Raw genomic sequence first — 20,862 nt, forward strand, 5'->3', positions numbered from 1 at the left:
TATTTAGGGTTCAGTTGAACACAATATTATAATATGAAACCCTTTTTCGTAACGTCTTCAATGTATGTAATAACAATTCTCGTTTCTTATGGGTTCCTGGTACTTTTGCATATTTTTCTCATTAAGACTAGGCAAGGTAGGTAAGAGTAGGTACCCACAACAGAGAGATAGGAGACAGAGATTGACAGAAGTTCAAGAAAAGCTCAACAAGTTAGTTTAGTCTTAGTGAGAAAAACATGCAAAGGTAGATTACTTCACTCATTTGTTTGAGACCATCTTATCCAAGTAAAACAAAAAAAAATGGTATCTCTTTGTATCACGTAAAGACCAGATAGGTACCTAATTATTTCATATCCTTACGGATACCCTTGTCTATGTACTTAGCGTAATTTAAAATTGGTGCGGGTCGCACGATTCGCATGCTAGCGTGTCTATTTAGAAAAAAATAATAAGCAGCGCGCTAACGGACACGTATGCGGCCGACGAGATTTTCTTTTACAAATGCCCGGTGCTTGTACTCGCTCGAGGTTTTGACTTAGTTTGTCTACAAACATATTCTTTGTTTTTTATGAAAACCTTTCTTCTTAAAACAATTTTTAAGAAGAAAAAAAAATGTTACGAAAAATAAATATCCGGAACCCTTTTTTCATTTATTCGAAGAAATACCAGGAGTAAGGGTTTTGATTTTATTTAAGTACATTGAGTGCACTTGCACTGACACCGATCAGCTGATTTCTTGCAAGTGATGTAATGATTTCATTTCCAAATGTAGGATTTCATGTATCTTATGTATTGGAAAAATTCATAACTTCGTTCCATGAAAACATGAGTTTAAAAAACCCTTGCCGTATAGTTTGTTATGTTATCTAGAAACCGTGCACTTGATGTGTATACCCCTTTTTGTTACACGTTGTATACAACATGTAACAAAATACCCATATACATCAAGAAGAACCGAAGAATACAGGTTGAATAGAATCTCTAAACGAAGTTTCAGCTTAAAATACGTTTAGACAATATTTGGTACCAAATACTTGGTGTCGCATAGTTCTTTATTTTATAAATCATACAAACGTGTCACAACACTACAGGGGTCACTCGCTAATTACGAAACATTTGTTCTGTAAATCTGATCGCCTAGCACCTATCTACCTAATTTTAATTCGCATGAAAATTAAAAACAAAATATTTTGGAAATATTCATAACTTCGTTCCACGAAAACATGAGTTTAAAAACCCTTCCTGTATCGTTTGTTATGTTATCTAGAAATCGTGCACTTGATATATATACGCCCTTTTTGTTACACCGTGTATACATCACATGCATATACATATACAATATACACCCCACTCACGCGTCACAACTCACACCAACTTCACTCCACTCACACGTCACAACACGCACTTTACTCGCCATATGTTACCTTCACCTAAGAAACTAACCTTTGTATATTGTTTTGGAAGAGCGAAGCCTTCTAACACAGGCATTGTTTGCCTAAAAGGAGGCTTTAAATACAAATCTGTTTATTATGTTGATTGTGAAATCAGTTATTTATTTATTTATTAGAGTGGATATTTTTTTTTTGGGTGGAAAATCATCCAATTACTTCTCCCTCCTTGGGCGAACGGGAGGGAGTATCAGACTCTTACTGGTAAAAACCACCCCGTTCCTACTCCTGCCCTTTGAGCCGGAGCCTCGGTAAACCCGTCAGGAAGTTCGCAGCTTCAGGGTGGATGGCTAAGTTTTACACAATGTCCATATTGTTTCACGTCGGTTTTCGGTGAGGCCGTGGTATCACTCTGGTCGAGCCGGCCCATTCGTGCCGAAGCATGGCTCTCCCACACTTATGTCGCCTAAATGCGATAATATTCAAAAAACAATATTACCATAGCACTTTTGAATGCAACCTTACATCTCGTAATCCGAAACGTTAACACCTTTGCCTCCAGACCCTAATGTTCACGTTAAACACATTACAGGAAGTAGTTTATTGAAACGTAATGCGTCCCATGTCGACTGTAAACCCGACAATAACCTCCTTAGATACAGCAGGTAAACGATTGCGGTTTCATACGGTTAGTTTTATACAAAGGACATGATTAATTTTATCTTAAAGATATATAATTACATTAAAAACCTGTTTCATTATGTGTAGGAAGAGGCTATGTATCATATATATTGGTATATACAATTTAATTTGCATAAACTATCTGTCACATAAGTTTATTGGGACTTATATGAAGGTAGCGAAACAGAAGCTAATAAAATAAATTAAAATTCACTAATAGGGTGCTCAGAGATGTGCTATGCTATGTTGTTGTGGAAACAAACTTCCATCGATCACATTTATTGGTAAACATGGCCTAGCACTGGTTCACAGCTTAGCTATTACATCTTCGTAGCATAGCTACATAACACATCTGTGGTGGAACTAAGTCTTTCTCTTGAAAGTAAGTCTCTGATTGATACATTTTACGAACTTGAAAGCATTAAAGTAAACTTAGAATTTACTCTAAATTGGGCTAATAATGAAAGAATAGTCCGTTTATCTTTTTTACAAAATTGGGACAACCCACTAGTAAGAAATAAATAAATATTTGCTGATAAAAACTTACAAAATGATAGCAACGAACATAAAATTAAACAAAAACAATAGGAGGGAATTCCCAATTCGTTACTATATTTTATCAATATCTACATTAAAATGTAATGTAAATGTCTGCGTTTAACTCCTGAACGACTGCACCAAATTAGATAAATATTTTTATTGTATTTGATGATGAGAAACGTACATAAATATTACATACATAACTTCACGCCTGCCTCCCATGGGGGTAGGCAGAGACAATGGACCGCCAATTGCTACGACTCTTACATACCTCTTTCGCTTCATCAACAGTCATCAGTCTTTTCATGCATCCTCGTCGATTAAAGGTACTTAAATAAAAGTACATAAATATTATGTACAATTATTATAATTAATTATACTTATGTACATGCGCATGTAGCTATATTATTATCATTTATTTGTAATTTTCCTGGTACTATAATAATATATTTATCGTAGTATTATTGCATTATATATTTCTGTAGGTAATAATAATAGTATGTGGTATACCACATAATATATGTATTATTTATAATACAGTTTTTGAACTTATGCATCATATTGAGTAAGAATTATTTATTTTTGGTTATGATTACAACGCAACGTCATGCGTTTTAATCCCCGAAGGAGTAGGTAGAGGTGCATATTACGGTATGATTTATTTTGTTATTGTTATGTTGGTGGTTTATGATTATAAATTTAATGTTCATAATAAGTCATTATTTTAATAAATTTAATTATATTTATCGGTTTACTCATCTAATTATTTGTCGAAATAACTCGATTACAACAAGCAACGCTAAGGGCCTACATTAATGATTTGATAGTTTTTCTATTAAAGTCGTAAAAGAGAGTAATGTATCTAAATGAATAAAATTACACCTGATAATTTTAACATTTACGATAATATAAGGCCAAGGTCTTAGGTTAAATGGTCAGGTCAATTCATACACAAACAGTTGGGTTTTTTGTTACAACGAGACTTGATAATACAAGGAAAGTTGTGTTATTGCTCCATATAATGAAATTGATAACAGTTAAGTATCCTGTTGACTCAGCGTTACTCAGTTCAGGTATTTAATTATTATTATTTTTCTAGGGGGGAAAATCATCCAATTGCTTCTTCCGCCTTGGGCGAAGCGATAAACCCGCTAGGTAGTCCGCAACTCCGGATCAGGCATCAGCCCCATCTGAGAAGTTCAGGTATGGGCTTTGGATTATGTGTTCTCGCAAATGGAATAGGCTGTTCTGTAAGTTTCAGTTCTAAAGATTAAAGTGAATTTGAGCACGGTACACCATGTCATTGGTTATGAGAATAATCTCGACCAATGAAGAATCTTGTGTGATCCACAAATTGTTGTTTCAGGGTTGGGTGTCATTTACCGGGGCTCCGGCTCAAAGCAGGAGAAGGAACAGGGTGGTTTTTAGTCAGTAAGAGTCTGACACTCCCTCCCTCACCCAAGGCGGGAGAAGTCACTGGATGATTTTCCCCCCTCAAAAAAAAAAGAAAGCTTTGGGTGTCATGTGTATGTTAAATTGTGTATTTGTAAATCATGTGACGGAAAACTAATTAAATAAAACCAAACGAAACACCAATTAAATCAATTACTCGTTTTTGGTGGTTTTATGAACAAACCTTGTTATCTATTATTGTCAGTGGTATGGGAAAATACGTGCGCTGCGCAAACTAATATAAAGCTGTCATTATAAAGCTGTCATCACCACAATTACCTTAGTTCCTATTGGACTGCGCTAGCGACATGTTGTTTAGTAAATCCTTGTTCGTTCTTCTAGTAGCCACAATCGGGCCACAATGTAAGTTGTAGTGTTTACTTTTTCGGTTTCAAGTGAATAATTTATTTTGTGTTTGTTGGAATTTAATACAACATTGATAGATATATAAAACTTTATTGCACCTACACAATAGTGTTTATTAATAAATACAAAAATAAACAATTATTAAAATAGTGGATACAAAGGCGGTCTTATCCCTGCTAGTGATTTCTAACAAATAATCCTTTGGGTGGACACAATACAAAATAAATATTTAGCACATAACAATAATACATACATTATAATGTGTGTTACGTTAGTGAGTAAACCAGGAAATACGTATGAGTGTTATTAATTTTGTCAATGAACATCAATTTAAAGTGCATATAATATTTTAAAGGTATATTTCTAACAAGTTCTGCTATTTGTGAGTGCTGTTTGTTTGTGTGTGTTGCTGAGTTTATGGACGCAGTTTAGTGCAGTCTTTAACTACGTACTGTTAATCACCGTATTATATACGGAATATCAAATTGTGTTTAGTAATTTTCGAATTAAAGTATCCCATCGATAAGTAAAGACACCAAGCCTTTGCACTCTTATAAGCATTAGTATGTAATAATTATACATTTTTGTTACAGGGTTTTCAGAAAATAAATCTAATGGTCTGGCATCAGCTTGCTTGTCATCATCATCACCGCCGCCTCGTCAACAGAGTCCAAAACACGAAGGAAGAGTTCTATCTATTGATGACATTCCTCCACAGCCAAATGGGCCAATCAAAGTTGGTCTTTACATCGAAGATAAATATTATACGTTACCTGTTGCATCTTACTACAGAATAGAATTTCACAAGGACGATTCAGTTTCATCTTCCCTCTTCACAAATCCATTCCAATCAACGAAAGGACCAATTATTTTTAACGATCAATATGCTAGATATGACTAAATAAGTTTAAATAATGATATTAAGAGTTTTTATTCGAAGTAGATTATTATGATTGCATATTATTTACAACTTAAAAATACCTGAAAAGGAATAAAAACTAACTTAAAACTAAAATAAATGACCAGTCTTCTGGGAACGTTCCCCAGTGACAGCGATGCGGACGAGTACTTCGTCGCCTAAAGGAGAGAAGTTTTATTTTTTAGTTTTTTCTTTATTAGTTTAAACAATTATTTCAGGCATGCTCGTCGGTTAAGGCTACTTTTAATTTAGCCCTTCTTTAATATAATTATCGCCAATCTGGTTGATGTATGTCCGTCTATGGCGCCCTCTACCGTGTGTAATATTATTTTATTTCGATGGCTGTTGATGAATTGAAAGAAGTATGTCAGATTCGTCTCAATTGGCGATCCATTGTCTCTGCCCACCTCTTTGGGAGACAAGCTTGTGGTTATGTTACATGTATGATTGTGTCAAAAATTTAGTTTGATTGTAGAAGTAGAAGTGAAATATTGAGTTTAAACAAACGCTTGTTTTATAATAACTATCGTGAGACATACTAAATTAACTAAAAATCACGGAAACTTGTAGAGTTTTTTTTTTCGTTAATAATACGTGAGTAAACCGTGATTTTTAGTTGATTTAAATAAATGCATAATGATTTTGAAATGTGGCCATTTTAATTTAACCAATGACTATTTTATTAAAACTGTTAGTTATAATTGCTTATTTCACAAATTTTATTACGTTTCACTATCTCACAATATCACTTATTGATACAAAGAAATTGATTATTAGATTTTCTGCAAAAGAAATGTCACTACAAAAAAAGTCTTGTAACTCCAAATTCTACTTTAAAGAGTTGATTTAAAGTATCAAATTCATTTAAACATTTTAATGATACAAATCTACAGCATTGTAATATAAACTACAATAAAAGAGTTCTCAGAAAACAAATGAATGCAAAATGTGTTGTAAATAAAATAAAAATAAAGTTCAAAATACTTTGACTCCTAATATACATTAATATTTGTAATTCTTGTTGGTAAATTGTTTTAAAAACCCTTATCCTAAGTGGTAACGCCTACTTAATGCCCAAAATACGATAGTAAACATTCTTAAGCAGCGTGCACATTTTCAGGCTGACGAATTTTACTAACATTCGAATATAAAGTAATTTTATCACGGATTTATTTTCTTTTAGGGTCATGCAAAGGCGCATTATACCGCCTATTTTTTTTTTGAGGGAGGAAAATCACCCAATTGCTTCTCAGAGGGAGCGCCAGACTCTTACTGACTAAAAACCACCACGTTCCTAGTCCTGCTTTTCGAGCCGAAGCCCCGATAACCCGTTAGACAGTCCGCAGCTCACATAACATCCTGAAATCACCTCTGCAATTAAACATTTTCAATACGGTCCCATAATAAATGTAAAATTAACATATTATGTAATTTGAAAACGAAAACATTTATAACCAACAAGCATGAAATTAATAAGTTATTTGCAGAGGTTTTATTATAAACAAGTTCAAATCCCTTTATTTTAACATGCCACAAATGTACACAAAGCCTAACTAATGTACACAAAATAATCGTTCGTTTACTAATATTCTTTTGTTTTCATAGTCGACAATCCCAACCTACGCATGTCTTCTAATAAAAAAAGATTACTATAAAGCACACACGCCCTCTGTCTATCTAAAAAAAAGGTTCTTGAGACATGTAAAACCACTTTATATTATGATTATAATCGATTTAAAATTAAAATGTGGATGAGTTTTCTAGAAACTTCTGAAAGTCGATGCTCTTTTAATGAACAGCGATGACGTCATGTGTTTGAGAGCAAAAGGGGTAAAGAATATTTTAAGTGTGAGTGTGAGAGAGCCATCATGCTTAAGTGTGGGAGAGTCAACTATTTGTAGATTCCTATAGAGAAAAACGAGCAAGGAACTCCATAGATTATTCGTATATTCGTTGGTTCAACTTTGTGAGCACAATGTAACACAAATATTTAGTCAAACCTTAAAGTACCTTAAGTACAGAGCTGATCAATCCAATCTGATGCAATTGACGTACGCTCGTCACGACTTGACATATTACTCGTATGTATTTTGATTTTTATTCAAAACTAGCTTTTGCCCGCGACTTCGTTCGCGTGGAATAGTGACTTCCGGCAAATTTTTGGTTTTAACCACATAGTTCCCGATCTCGCGGGATCTCTTCAAAAATGAGATGTGGAAGATATTCCAGGGAACTCTTCAAAAATCAACATAATGAGCTCTGCATATGAATTTAATAGATGTATACTCACTTAGGGCATTGAAAAAATAGTTTAAAAACGGACTTAAACTAAAGAAATATTATAATCTTTCCGAACTTAAGATGAAAACTAACTTAAAACTAAAGAAAGCTACAAATTACGAATTTATAACAATTAAAAAAGAAATTATATTACAACCTATCCTCTATGCTATAATAACCAAGCTTAAACTAAATAATTTAAAAGAAACGACTTAAATCTAATCTAATTTCGTTAGAGCGTTTTCTTTGTACTAAAAGTTGTATTATATTATATTTTTCATTGCTTTTTACTATTTTGTATGTCCTATCCTATGTCCTTTCTAAGGTTCTAAACTATATCTGTACCAAATTTCAACCAAATCCGTCAAATAGTTGTGGCGATTAATGGTATAAGCATAGAATAGTGTTCGACGTGATTCTTTAATTTGACATAACTTTTTTATTTATGAACCGATTGACATGAAACAAACACTAAATGTAAATTGAAGCATACCACAATATATTCGTGAAAACCGCATCCAACTCGGATCAGCCGTTTCTGAGATTAGCGCGCATAGACAAACAGACAAACAGACAAACAGACAAACCGACAAACAGAAAAAAAAGTTAATTACATTTTTGGGTTCGACATCGACATAACAATAACCCCTGCTATTTTTTTTATTTTTATTTTCAATGTACAGACAGCACTTTTCTACGATTTTATTATATGTATAGATAAATTACCTCTTATACCATGAAATCTCTTTAAGTCCTAACATTTCCCATTGTATCTTAAGCCTAATGATTTATATAGAGAGGGACATTCCCTCCTCCCGTCACTTTGAACTTGAAATACAACGTTAACGAAGATATATTTAGGAGGGACGATTGATTAATTTATTTCTTTTGTTTTTTGTTGTGCGTTGGGGTTAAACTGGTAGAAGAATAATAAATTATATTCAAATATTATTGAAAAATAATAATATTTAAAAACAATTTATTGTGTTAGTGTTTCCGGCCTTCTGGATTACGAATTTAAGGGTTGTTGGGGAATCGGAGAATGGGAAGATTGGAAATGGGGAAAAATGGTACACTCACTCATACAACGCAAGTGTTGTATCACGTCAATTTTCTGTGAGGCCTTGGTACGTGAATATTCCAGTAGAGCCGGCCCATACGTGACGAAGCATGGCTTTCCTCAATTTCGATATTAGCAACAAATTCAGCTTATTGAAATAAACAGATATTAACGTATTTTTATCGCATGCTGGTAGGCAGAAACACAAAGCGATTATTTTCTTACACTTTTTTCTATAATGCTGAATTTTGTTGGTTGCTTTGTTTGCCTGATCGTACTAATCTCTAGAACTACAGGTCCAAATTCTAGGTATAATTATATTTTTATATTGGTATTAGATAATCCAATTAGCGAGGAAGGTTATAGACTAAAAGGTTACAAGGGCTGAGCAGAGAGGGTGAAACTGCGGCGAAGGAGCTAATAATATACTATTATACTTCTTTAGTTTTCATCGTATTCACGTAACCCCTTTTATAAAATATATGTGAAGTAATAACTTACTTGACTTAGTAATAGTTGTACAATGCTCTCTAGTTGGGGGAGCTTGGGAGTTTGGGGGAGATTCACGCTTCGTTTATAATAATAGAATGAAAAAAAAACTAAAATGTACTGAGAAACTCTGTAAATGGTCTCAAGGGGAAGCCACGAGTGGTTAAAAGCGAAATAATTTCTAAAAATATATTTTACATATTTCAAATAAGAAAGGTTTCCAGTTTTTTCAGTCTACAGGAGCTTGTAAGATAAATACACACACATACACAACGTCACGCCTTTTATCCCCGAAGGGGTAGGCAGAGATGCATATTATAATATACACTCATTTTACTATTTGTGTTATAAGTCCCGTATAATAGGGGTAACCTATTGCCATATACTGGGCACAATTCCAGACTCCGTGCTACTATTGAGAAATTTTTCGAAAATCCGAAAAAAACCCAGTAATACTTTGCCCGACCCGGGCATCGAACCCGAGACACCTTGTCCGGAAGTCGCACTTGCGACCACTCGACCAACGAGGCAGTCCATTAAAACATTTTCTAGGTTGAAAATAAGAAGTTAAATGTCAAAACGTTAAATAGTACTGAGGGTTCTTGAAAGCTGTTTATCTGAAAGTGTCAGTCAGTTTGAAGCGAAGAGGCTTTACTCAATTAAAGTATAGAGGGAAATTTTCGAATAACCTACATTGTAATTGGATGATTTTTCAAGTAATCAAATAAAGTATTTTTGGTGGAGTTTATTGCCACGTGGTGACATCAAATGCCCCGTTAAAAGTTATTCCTGATCTTTTCTCTGAACACGTGTATTGAAGTTTCAAAAGTGCTTTTGATTGATGAATGCTTAGCCTCCTTTGTCCCGGGTTGGGCAAAGTATAGTTGGTCTTTTTTGAAAATTCCTCAGTAGGCAGTCTGGAATTCTGTCCAGTATATTGCTCACCCCCTCACATGGGACTTATAACACAAATGGTGAAAAGTGGGTGTACATTATACCGTGGCATTACGTGTGCACCTCTGCCTACGCTCTCGGGGATGCAATTCGGTGCAATTCTAATTCCTTATTAGGTTATCATCATGATTAAAATACAATAAAATACGCACTAATATTATACAAAAAAAAACCCTTAAATTATTATTCCATTTCCATTCACAATAGCTTCGCCCATGTCTTACCACTTAATCTGTGTCAGTGCTGTAGTTCAGAACACAATCCGCTAAAGTGTTTTGTTCTGTTGGCCGTGGTACTGACATTTGTTACAGAATTCTAACAAGTGGGAGCACTTAGGTCGCTCTCTGCAATCATACTTAAGATAAATAATTATTATAGTCACTCTTGGGGTATGTAGACTGGGGATTTTTGGTTGGTAAGCATAAAAATTAATTCCGAATTATAAAAGCTACTGATAATTTGAATCTTAACTGCATCGTGAAGTTTTGTCTATTTAGATTTCATCATATTCTATGCCACGAGTCATGAGTGCTATTTAAGTGTGGGAGAGCCATGCTTTGGCAGGAATTGGCTGGTTCGACCAGAGTGATACCGCACACACGCCTCACAGAAAACCAACGTGAAACAACGCTTGGGTTATGTTACGTTCTGTGAGTAAGGTTCACGAGAGGCCCATTATTCCCAATTCCCGATTTCCCAATAACCCTTAAATTCCTAACCCCTAAATGGCCGGCAACGCACTTGTAATACCTCTTGTGTTTCGGGTCGATAAATGGTATGAAAAACACGACACATTACTGGCAGAAATTAGAATAAACTTAATCGGATATCTCACAAAAAAAGTTTTAAAGTACCTCACGATGCAGTTAGAAAGTCGGACAAAAGTTTCTCGTCTGCGTAAACCCCTAATGTCTCTCATTTGCTAATTCAAGACACGAATTGTAGAAACGTGCGATAATTTTTACTGTTCATGAGAAGTTCTTAGTTTATACTTGAATGAACATTGCATTATAGCTTTAATTCGTCTGGAGTGTGAGTTGATAAGTGAATTTAGGGAAGACAGAGATTGTCAGTTAGACGAGTATAAGTTATGTATGTACTAAAATGACGTTAACAGTCTAGACATGATTAATGAGCACCTGTATAAAGTCTTTATTTTGTATTTTTCATTCAACCATAGTTCCAGTACATTACTTCGACTTGACAGTATAAATAAATAGGAGAAGAGCAGATCTTTACTATATTTTAATCTACAAATGATTTTCGTTACGTATTTTCATTAATTTTTATGCGATTGCGTTATGCGTTGGCTGGGCTTTTTTTTTTTTTTTTTTTTTTTAGGGTGGAAAATCATCCAATGACTTCTCCCGCCTTGGGCGAGGCGAGAGGGAGTGTCAGACTCTTACTGACTAAAAACCACCAAATCCTGTTGTTTCGAGCCGGAGCCCCGGTAAACCCGCTAGGTAGTATCCGGATTTCAGCCCTATGGGCCCCATCTGTGGTGTTGATGGCTCTTTGAGGCGCGCGCAGAACGACGCGCCGCACGCACGGGTCTCTGGTCGGGCGGCGATACCCTTGCTCACCGTCCGGACCCGCACTTACGGTGGCCGGAATCGTCCGAGACGCCCGTGTCTCTCGCGACTGTGAGGAATTCGTTCCTCACGCGCCCCGCCTCCTCCTTAAAATACGCAAAGGAAAGCATCCCAGTCCCCCTCGCTACCATGGCTTGTATCAGTGCCGGACGCGAGATTATCGCCGACCACATCCCTGAGGACACGGCGGTTCAATTGGCAGACCGCAACGTACGTTCCATACGTGTCCTCCGGGCAGTCGCAGTTAAACACCCGGGCGTTTTCCGCCCAATCAGAAACAGGAACCTAAAATTCCATGTCGGTAAACCTGCGTCAGGCGGTAGGTAACGCCGTGGCGCCTCTCTAGCCACTCCTCTGAGGGGTACCGCTGCAATGACAAGCCCAGCCTTGGTTGCGACAGTCGCTGCTGCCATTCCGCCATGAGATCGCGCCGGAGCTCATCCCGCCACGCAACAATCTGGCGCGGCAGTGGAGTTTCGCCCCGGCGACGCGCGTCGGCGCGAAACTAAAGACGCGCGCGAGCACCTTCGCCTCCAAATCCCACGGCGGGATCCGGCAAGGAGGTTGGCCGCCTCTCCGGAGATCGTGCGATATCCGCGGATCACTCGAATGGCCATGACCCTCTGGGACGTGAGCAGCGCCCGAGCTGGCCGCCGCATCAGGTTCGGCGCCCACACAGGGGCTCCGTAGAGGGCCATGGACCGCACGATCCCCGCGTACTACCTCCGGCAGGAGGCATTTGGCCCCCGAGGTTGGGCAGGAGCCGCTTCCGTTCCAACTTACACATATGCTCCACGAAGTTCCATCGAAACGAGTCCTAGGTACTTCATCGTCGTTCGACGCCGATGGTAACCCCTCCTGCCGTTATTTGGGACCCATCCGGAGGTGGCGCGTTTCCGCGGCCATGAAAACACATGGCCTCGGACTTGTGGAGCGCCACCTCGAGTCCCAATTGCCGGATCCTTGCAACGACCGTCGCAACCGCTCTAATTAAATTGGCCGCCGCCTGGTGCGACCTCCCGTGCGCTAGCACCAGCGTATCGTCGGCGTAGCAGACTACGCTGACACCGTTCGGGAGGTCGGTGCGCAGCACCCAGTCGTAACCGATGTTCCACAGGAGCGGCCCCAAAACCGAACCCTGTGGAACACCGCGCGACATCTCTCGCCGATTCCACTCACCTTGGTGACCGGGGTAGGTGACGAACCTATCCGTCAGGTAGGCCTCGATAACACGACGGAGATAGGTAGGCACCCGGTGGTACCGGAGTGCCTCCAGTATGCAGTCCAGGGTAGAGAGTTAAAGGCGTTGGCGATGTCCAAAGACACCGCCACAACGACCTTACCCCTGGACACTGCAGTCCCCGTCGTGAGGTCTCGTACGCGCATGATGGCGTCCACCGTGGAGCGCCCTCTGCGGAAACCGAACTGGCCATCCGCGAGGTCCGGCCCAAGTTCCGACAAGTGCGCGACGAGGCGGTTCGAAATTATCCTTTCGAAAACTTTTCCCACCTCGTCGAGCAGCACAATGGGCCGGTACGCGGACGGAGAGTCCGCAGGGCGCCCCGGCTTCTTCACGAGGACCAGTTTTCCCGTCTTCCACTGAAGAGGGAACTGGCCCCTCTCCAAGCATGCGCTGTAGAGACCTAATAATCGAGGCCCGAGAGCCTCTGAGGCCAGGACCCACGCCTTGCCATGCAGGCCATCGGGTCCTGGGGCGGTATTCTTGGCGCCCATCCGGCGCACCGCCGCTCTCATTTCTGCCTCGGTCACCTCCGGAACGATGTCGTCGTCGTCGTCGCTGTGGCCCGCATTGGGCACCGCAGGGGGCGGAGTCATGGATGGAGGGGTGAAGCCCCTCCATAGTCGGGGGAACAAGGCGCCGACCACCTCTTCCACGATTTCTGGCCGGAGACTCTGAGTCAGCGGGGGAGCCCAGGTGCGGAGCTTATCGCGCACCATCCGATAGGGGCGCCCCCATGGATCTCTGTTCAGAGTCTCCAGCATCTCCCGGCGGGCTTCCTCTTTAGCCCGCCAAATCTCCGCTTTTAGGGCGGCCTTTGCCGCCTTGTACCCCTCGTACAACTCCGCCTCTCTTACCTCCGCGTCTGGAGCGCGGATACGGAGCCTGCGGTGCCTGGTGTACCGGCGTCGCGCAGTAACGCACGTACTGCGTAGAGCAGCCAACTCTTGCGACCACCAGTACACCTGGCGCTTGCGCTGACCTGGCCGGACCCGGGGCATCGCCACGTCACATATTTTGGACATGGCGTCCTGGAGCCATCTTGCTTCCTCATCGATGTCGGCAGGCCTGTCTGGTGGTATCACCCAGGCCTGCACGATTGCGGCTTCCAGGAAAAGCTCCCGGTCCAGCTGTCTTAGCGCCCAACGCGGGCCACATGGGGCCTGTCTGACTGGTGGGTCCGCGGACTCGGCGGAGACGTTGAACCGGATGTACCGGTGGTCAGAAAACGTCTCCACCTCCTCCATAACGCGCCAGTCAACAACACGCGGTGACAGAGCGGGGCTGGCGAACGAGATGTCCACCACCGATTCACCCTGCATCCGCACACACGTGGGGACAGAACCCCGGTTCAGGACGACTAGGCCTGTCTCCAGAGCCCAGTCTTCCACCATCCTACCCCGAATGTCGGTCAACCGGGAACCCCAAGCCAAGTTCTTGGCATTGAAGTCCCCGAGGACAAGCACGGGGAGGGAACGGAACCCGACGACGACGTCAACCAACTCCCTCAGGGAGTTGTGGAACTCGACGAGAGTTCGGTTCGGAGAGAAATACACGCCCACCACAGCGATCTCTCCGAACCGTGCTGCGACACAACCCCGGCCTCTCTGAGCGCTCTCGAGAGTCGGGGTACCGGCGGCGGCCGACGAGATGATGGTCACCGAGCCGTCCAAGTCCGCAACCCCGTGATCCCTGGGCGGGACGAAATACGGCTCGGAGACCACAGCGACATTTATTGACCACTGCGCCATGCTCTGGAGTAGAAGGTCTTGAGCGGCGGCGCAGTGGTTGATATTCGCCTGGAGGAGGCGGAATGGAGTCATTACTGACAATCCATCACGACCTCCTCCCTGGCGGCATTACGGCTGGCGGTGGCCGCGGCGGCGGTAGCAGTGGCGACTGCGGCGGCGGCGGTGGCGGAGACGACGGGGGCGGCGGAGGGCCTACCCTTGCCCCTGGGTTTGGTAGGCGGGGAGCAGGCCTTGCTCCCGACCCGGTGATTGGCCGGCTTGCCGGCCGCTGCACATGCGTCGCAGTGCAGCGGGGCGGTGCACGTACCGGCCTTGTGACCGGGCTGACCGCAGCGGAAGCAGCGGTCGCTGCGGTCAACCTCCGAGGTGCATTTAACGCTCACGTGGTGGCCCACGTGGCAGCGGTAGCACCTCAGAGGCCGGGCCTCGAGCAGCTTGACCTGCGCCGAGACCCACCCCACCAGGAGCCTTCTGCCCTCCTTAATCTTTTTGGCCGCTGTCACGGGGCAGCTTACCACCACCGAGCGCAGCCCCGAGTTGTCCGGACGGATGGTGCCTGCCTTGACCTGGTCAACAGGGCACCCTCCCGTCCTGGCGACAGCGGCCACCACTTCGTGCTCCGTCACGGAGTCGTCCAGGCCCATTATTCGTAGGTCAAGGCACTTGATGGGCCTGGACACGCGAGCCTCTTCCGCACCAAGACACGCCCTAATCCTTTCGGCTAGGGCGTCGGCGGATGAACCGCTGGCCGCGCCGGGGACCTCAAGTAGACGGGCTCCAGTTGCCGTCACCTTCATTGAGAACCCGTCAGGGGCCCCGAACTCCGCGGGAGTCACCGCCCCCTTCAATTTGGCGAGGACGTCGCCATACGTTACGCCCCTTTGGACCGCATCGGGCTGTAGCGTAATAACTACAGCATGCGTTGGCTGGGCTACCACACAATGTGTAGCGGGTTTCATTTCCTCTTTGCGTGATCTACAAATTGTTGTTTGCGGTTTGGGTATCATTCGTATGTGAACATGTATGTTTGTAAACACACTCACGACACACCACGAGAAAATCCTAGCGTGTTGCAACTTATATTTAATTATGTAAAATACGTAAAGTAAAGATAATGTATTAAAATTGTGTGTTATATTATAACTTTTCTGTCTACATCCGTTTTAAATTGTGTAGTTATCTCAACACGTTTATACAGTTATGCAGTCACATTTAAAACATCTCTTTCCTGACAATTACACAAGCTAAAATTCACTCTAATTGTGTGTAATTTTGTTGTCTGAAGTACGAACGAATGAGCCTTGAGGCAATAATCTCGAAATGGAAGTAGGTACAATAATATTAACCGTTGTATGAATGGAAATATCGTCGTTTTAGAAAATAGAATTTACATTTTATGGTCCTGTAGTATTATTATTTTATAGAACTTTTATTCCGTAAAGGTAGTGTTATTATTTCTCTGTTATTATTGGATATGCGCATATAAGGTGACCACAAAACAACATAATTTCGCGCGCGCAGCTTTCCGCATAATTAGCTGTCTGCTGCCCGCGCTTGCATTATAGGGAGACTAGTAGGAATTTTGAGACTTTACGCGCGCGTGCTAATGAAATTTTGCTGTATTATTGTGGTACAATAAGAATAAATAAAATAAGAATATATATATACTTGCCTAAATATATATATATATATATATATTTAGGGAAGTTAATGTAAGCATGAGTACAATCACGTGATTCAAATATATCCTTCACTAAATCAGTCACCCTATATAATAAGTCACAATTTCCTCAGTTTATTTTCTAGTTCATTGTTTCTAGTTCTTATATAAACCTCTTAATTTTATTATCAACTAGCATTTCGCTTTCCTGTGGAATATTTTTTTATTACTGTCTCTATACCAAATTTCATAAAAATCCGTTTTGTAGTTTCAGCGTGATTGACGGACAAACATCTAATTACCTCTAACAGCCGAATAAACTAACTTTCACATTTATAATATTAGTGTGAATTATGTGCGCACTGAATTATTATGTGCATCTTACTATATTCTATTGACAATAGAACGTAATTTTAGCGCCTCTCTCGATTCTCGAGCAAACAGACTTCAGACTAATGTATGATCTCAAAACATACAGGCGCTTTTTGAATAGAAATGTCTTAATGCTTCGTGTATTGAACAGGTATGAAAAGAAAATTATGTAACACTACGCCTGTCATTTCAAGAGCAACATATGAAGAGTTTTTTCTTAGTTACTCATAAAAATGTAATGTAGGTACTCTAAAATGAGCTCTGGAATACTGTGTTTCCCGCACACTCGTACCTACGTGTGAGACGGGACAACGGGGAGGTTTTTAGCATTAGTCAGTAAGAGTCTAACAGTCTCCTCCGTTCTCCCCAGACGAGATGGCTCTATGAGACACCCCTTAAGTTAAAAAAATGTTCCTCTAAATAAAATGCAAAACATCTAAATTTTGAAAAGAAAATCTCATTAAATGAGCCTTTTAGCTGATATACAGATACAACTGTTTTTTTTAAGGTGGGTAAATCGTTCAATGACTTTCCGGCTTAAGCGAAGAGAGTGTCATATTCTTACTGACTAAAAACCACCTCGTTCCTACTCCTGCTTTTCAAGTCCTAGCCCTGGTAACCCGCTAGGCAGTCCGCAGATCACTCCTACTGATCCCATCCGTGGCGGTCAACTGTCTGCAAATGGGATTTATTAATTCACTTAAAAGTTATTTATCACAATAATATTTATTTATTGACTCTTTGCCTGTGAAATGCGCAGTGAGAATTAACCGAATCATTTCGCGGAAATATCTGGCTAAAATACGACGTAACATATTGGAGTTTCGGCTAAAGCGTGTTCGTACTGTTGGTATTTACACACGATGCTCTCATATTGCAAATACTTACGCATATAGTACAAACAAAATATTCGGCTTGTATATATATTGCGATGGGAGAGATATAAAGAATGTCACTGATGAGTAATATCTGAATTGCCTCCCGTCAGATATATGTTAATCCAGACCATAGTCTATCCCTGTTCCAAATTACATCTCGAACCCTTCAGCAGTTTTAACGAGATTGATACACAAACACACTAACTCACAAACGTTAAGATTTATAATATTAGTAAGAAGTAAGACAATACACATTTGCACCTCTGCCTACCCCTTCAAACCTGTGCCTTCAACGGAGACATAAAAACCTGACGTTATGTTACACATAGTTAAACTAAGATCAACGCGTAGGAGGTCAGTTGATATGCTAATATAAACTGAAAGGGTACTGGTAAACAGGTCAATTTGGTCATTACGGCTCAGGATTACAGTTTTCTTATCGTTATTTTACCGTATCGTTGACTTGCTTAGTGCTAGACGCATTTATGGCCCGTATAGGATGACATCACGTTCACAGCGATACCCGACGTCATTGTAGCGAGATAAAACTGCCAAAATGGAGGAATAAAACTTCTACGCGAAGACCGACATCCGCGCGGACGGAGTCGCGGGCGGAAGCTAGTAAGTAAATAAACTTGTAAGTCGCTGTACTTGATCATTTATCTTCCAGTCAAATAAGGTATGCATTAAATTGGTTTAAAATGTATTTCTGTGAACGGCGAGCAATTTTAGCTCTCCGCCTGACAAGAACCAGACCCGAGTAAACGGGCCGTCAAGCGCCTCAAAGAACCAAAGGATAACCACAGATGGGGCCCAGTAGCTGATGCCCGATACGGAGCCGCGGACGACCTAACGAGTTGTCAGGGCTCCGGCTCAAAGAGCAGGAGTAGGAACAGGGTGATTTTAGTCAGTAAGAGTCTGACACTCCTTCTCACCTCACCTGAGGCGGAAGAAGTTAGTGGATGATTACCACCTCTAAAAAGTGTCTATAGTGTCATCAGACTCTTGTGTAAAAGTCTGTACTGCTTGAAATTCTACCATGTGTTTGTGTATGTCAATAAACTCATCTTGTACTGCATAGGACATGTATAAACATAACAGTTTTTGATAAGTATAGACAAAAATTGAAATATGAGTGTAACATTGTGAACTTTACCTAACCCCTTTAGGGCTTGAAAAACGTGATGCTATTTTAACATGCATATACTTTTCTAAGAAACAAACTAAAAAGTCAATGTAACAAAATTTTGTTTGCACAGAGCACTCTAAAAGTGTAAAATTCTTGGAAACTTATTGAATTGAAAATTAAGTTTAATTTTCTATGAAATAACTGCAATATTGTGACGAAACACGAAGTCATAAAAGAGGCTTGTATGGGTGGCATTTCAATGGAAAATTTCGATCTCCTTCCATAAATAAATCAATAATCAATTTTATTGTTTACCTTTTCTTTGAAACGTGATCGTGCATTGAAATCTCAAAAATGTAGCTAAAGAAATAATAGAAAATTTGCAATCTTTGTCGCCTATGAAAATTAAATAAATATTTATATTCAGTTATCTGCCGAATAGTAATCAATGGTGTCTTAATAGGGGACCCACTTTGCTTTAGTCAAGTAGGTCATTCGTTCTTTAGAGTATACCATTTTTTAATAACATGGTTACTACAAGATTTACATTTAATGTTATAAATTATTTTTTATATTTAATAGGGGATTATATGGAATATGAGTTTATATAATCGTTTACCTAATCAACTCAAAACTAGAGTTTCATTTCAATCATAATATTAAAAAAAAATTTAAGAATTGAATTATTCTCCAAAATCAACTTTACAGTGACATAACCCTTCTCCAATACTCAAGTTCGTAACCTAAGTTAGAAGCGTAAACAAATTAGTGTTAGGTATAACTTCAGACAGCGATGTCAAAAGTACTAAATTAATAGATGTCACGAGTTGAATATTGTTAATTGATTTCTAGTATTTTCGTATATAATTTCGTGTAAACAAAACTGTATCGAAAACGACAAATAATACTATAAATGTTTGTATTTTATTACGTGATATTTTGATAGCTAAAGGTAAGCTAAACTGCAATTGAACTTTGATATTTCTATTCGAAAAATAAAATAGAGCTCAAAACAATACAGAATGAAAACGTAACAACCATTGAAAAATGTAATAAAAATAAATATCTAAACGATACACTGATATTTTTGTACGATGTCCAAGTAGTCCAAGCTACTTCATACTTATATTTTTAACAAAAATAATCTCAGCTTATTCAGGTAACTGTTTGACGAGGAACTCGACTAGTTTCAAGCCATGCTAGAGGGTCATATTCATGATCATGTCAGTAGCAGCACGACAATCGCCGCGTCGTGTGTCGCGGAATGCTGCTCATGAATATGAGCCTCTAGCATGGCTTGAAACTAGTCGAGTTCCTCGTCAAACAGTTACGTGAGTAAGCCATAATAGTTAATTTAGTATGTCTCACGAAAGTTACAATAAAAAAAATCTCGATTCAAGTCAAGTTCTTGTTTTCGAAATAGGCCAATTCATTTTCGTCATTTTACGTGGGAGCAGAAAGGCTCAATTTTCATCCCTTAATTACATCGGACGAGCTTTTTCAGTGCTGAAAACTTCGCCTGACACAATTTAAGTAACGAAGTATAATTGCATATTTAGTGCTGATATTTTAAACGGGTTGGTATTTTAAACTGTAATCAATGGACGTTTTTTTTATGGTATAGGTATAAGCCGGTAAACAATGGGCAGCTGACACACCAGAGGCGTTACAAGTGCGTTGCCGGCCTTTTGGGGATTAGGAGTTTAAGGGTTGTTGGGGAATCGGGGGTTGGGAAGATTAGGAACGGGGTAATTGGGCCTCTGGTAACCTCACTCACAACAACGAAACACAACGCAAGCGTAGTGTACTGTCGGTTTTCTGTAAGGTTCTTTCCCATTTCTTTCATCGGACAAGCCGTCGTACGGCGGGTATCCATCCCTACGTTGTCGAAACTTCTACGGTTCGGACTAAGCGGTTTGCTTCGTCGTTTATTCCGCGTACATTGAGGGACTGGAACAATCTGTCTACTGCGGTTTTTCCATCGGACTACAATGTGGGTGTCTTCAAGTCTAGAGTGAATAGGCTCTTAAGAAACTAGTGCGCCTCACCATCAACGATTACATCACTACTTACCATCAGGTGGGATGTAGTCAAGCATTAGTTTTTGTCGA

At 40.4% G+C, this 20,862-nt stretch overlaps 2 protein-coding genes across 2 annotated transcripts in view; one reads left to right on the top strand and one right to left on the bottom strand.

Annotated features, from left to right (window-relative positions):
* LOC118274328 (adipokinetic hormone/corazonin-related peptide receptor variant I) overlaps nt 1–20,862 on the bottom strand; it is a 146,654-nt gene that overhangs the window by 120,078 nt on the left and 5,714 nt on the right. The window lies entirely within an intron of this gene.
* Nucleotides 4,259–6,348, top strand: LOC126913059 (uncharacterized). Its single transcript, XM_050707729.1, has 2 exons — nt 4,259–4,424; nt 5,021–6,348. The coding sequence occupies exons 1-2, from the start codon at nt 4,370–4,372 to the stop codon at nt 5,326–5,328; spliced, it is 363 nt and encodes a 120-aa protein (XP_050563686.1). The 5' UTR covers nt 4,259–4,369; the 3' UTR covers nt 5,329–6,348.

This window comes from Spodoptera frugiperda, chromosome 3 (genome assembly GCF_023101765.2).
Source record: "Spodoptera frugiperda isolate SF20-4 chromosome 3, AGI-APGP_CSIRO_Sfru_2.0, whole genome shotgun sequence".
Taxonomy (NCBI): Eukaryota; Metazoa; Arthropoda; class Insecta; order Lepidoptera; family Noctuidae; genus Spodoptera; species Spodoptera frugiperda.

Excerpts from the sequence above, each read along its gene's own strand:
- LOC126913059 (XM_050707729.1), top strand. The coding sequence starts at position 4,370 with ATGTTGTTTAGTAAATCCTTGTTCGTTCTTCTAGTAGCCACAATCGGG. Across the intron at positions 4,425-5,020 it reads AGCCACAATCGGGCCACAAT|GGTTTTCAGAAAATAAATCT; the intron begins GTAAGTTGTAGT and ends TTTTTGTTACAG.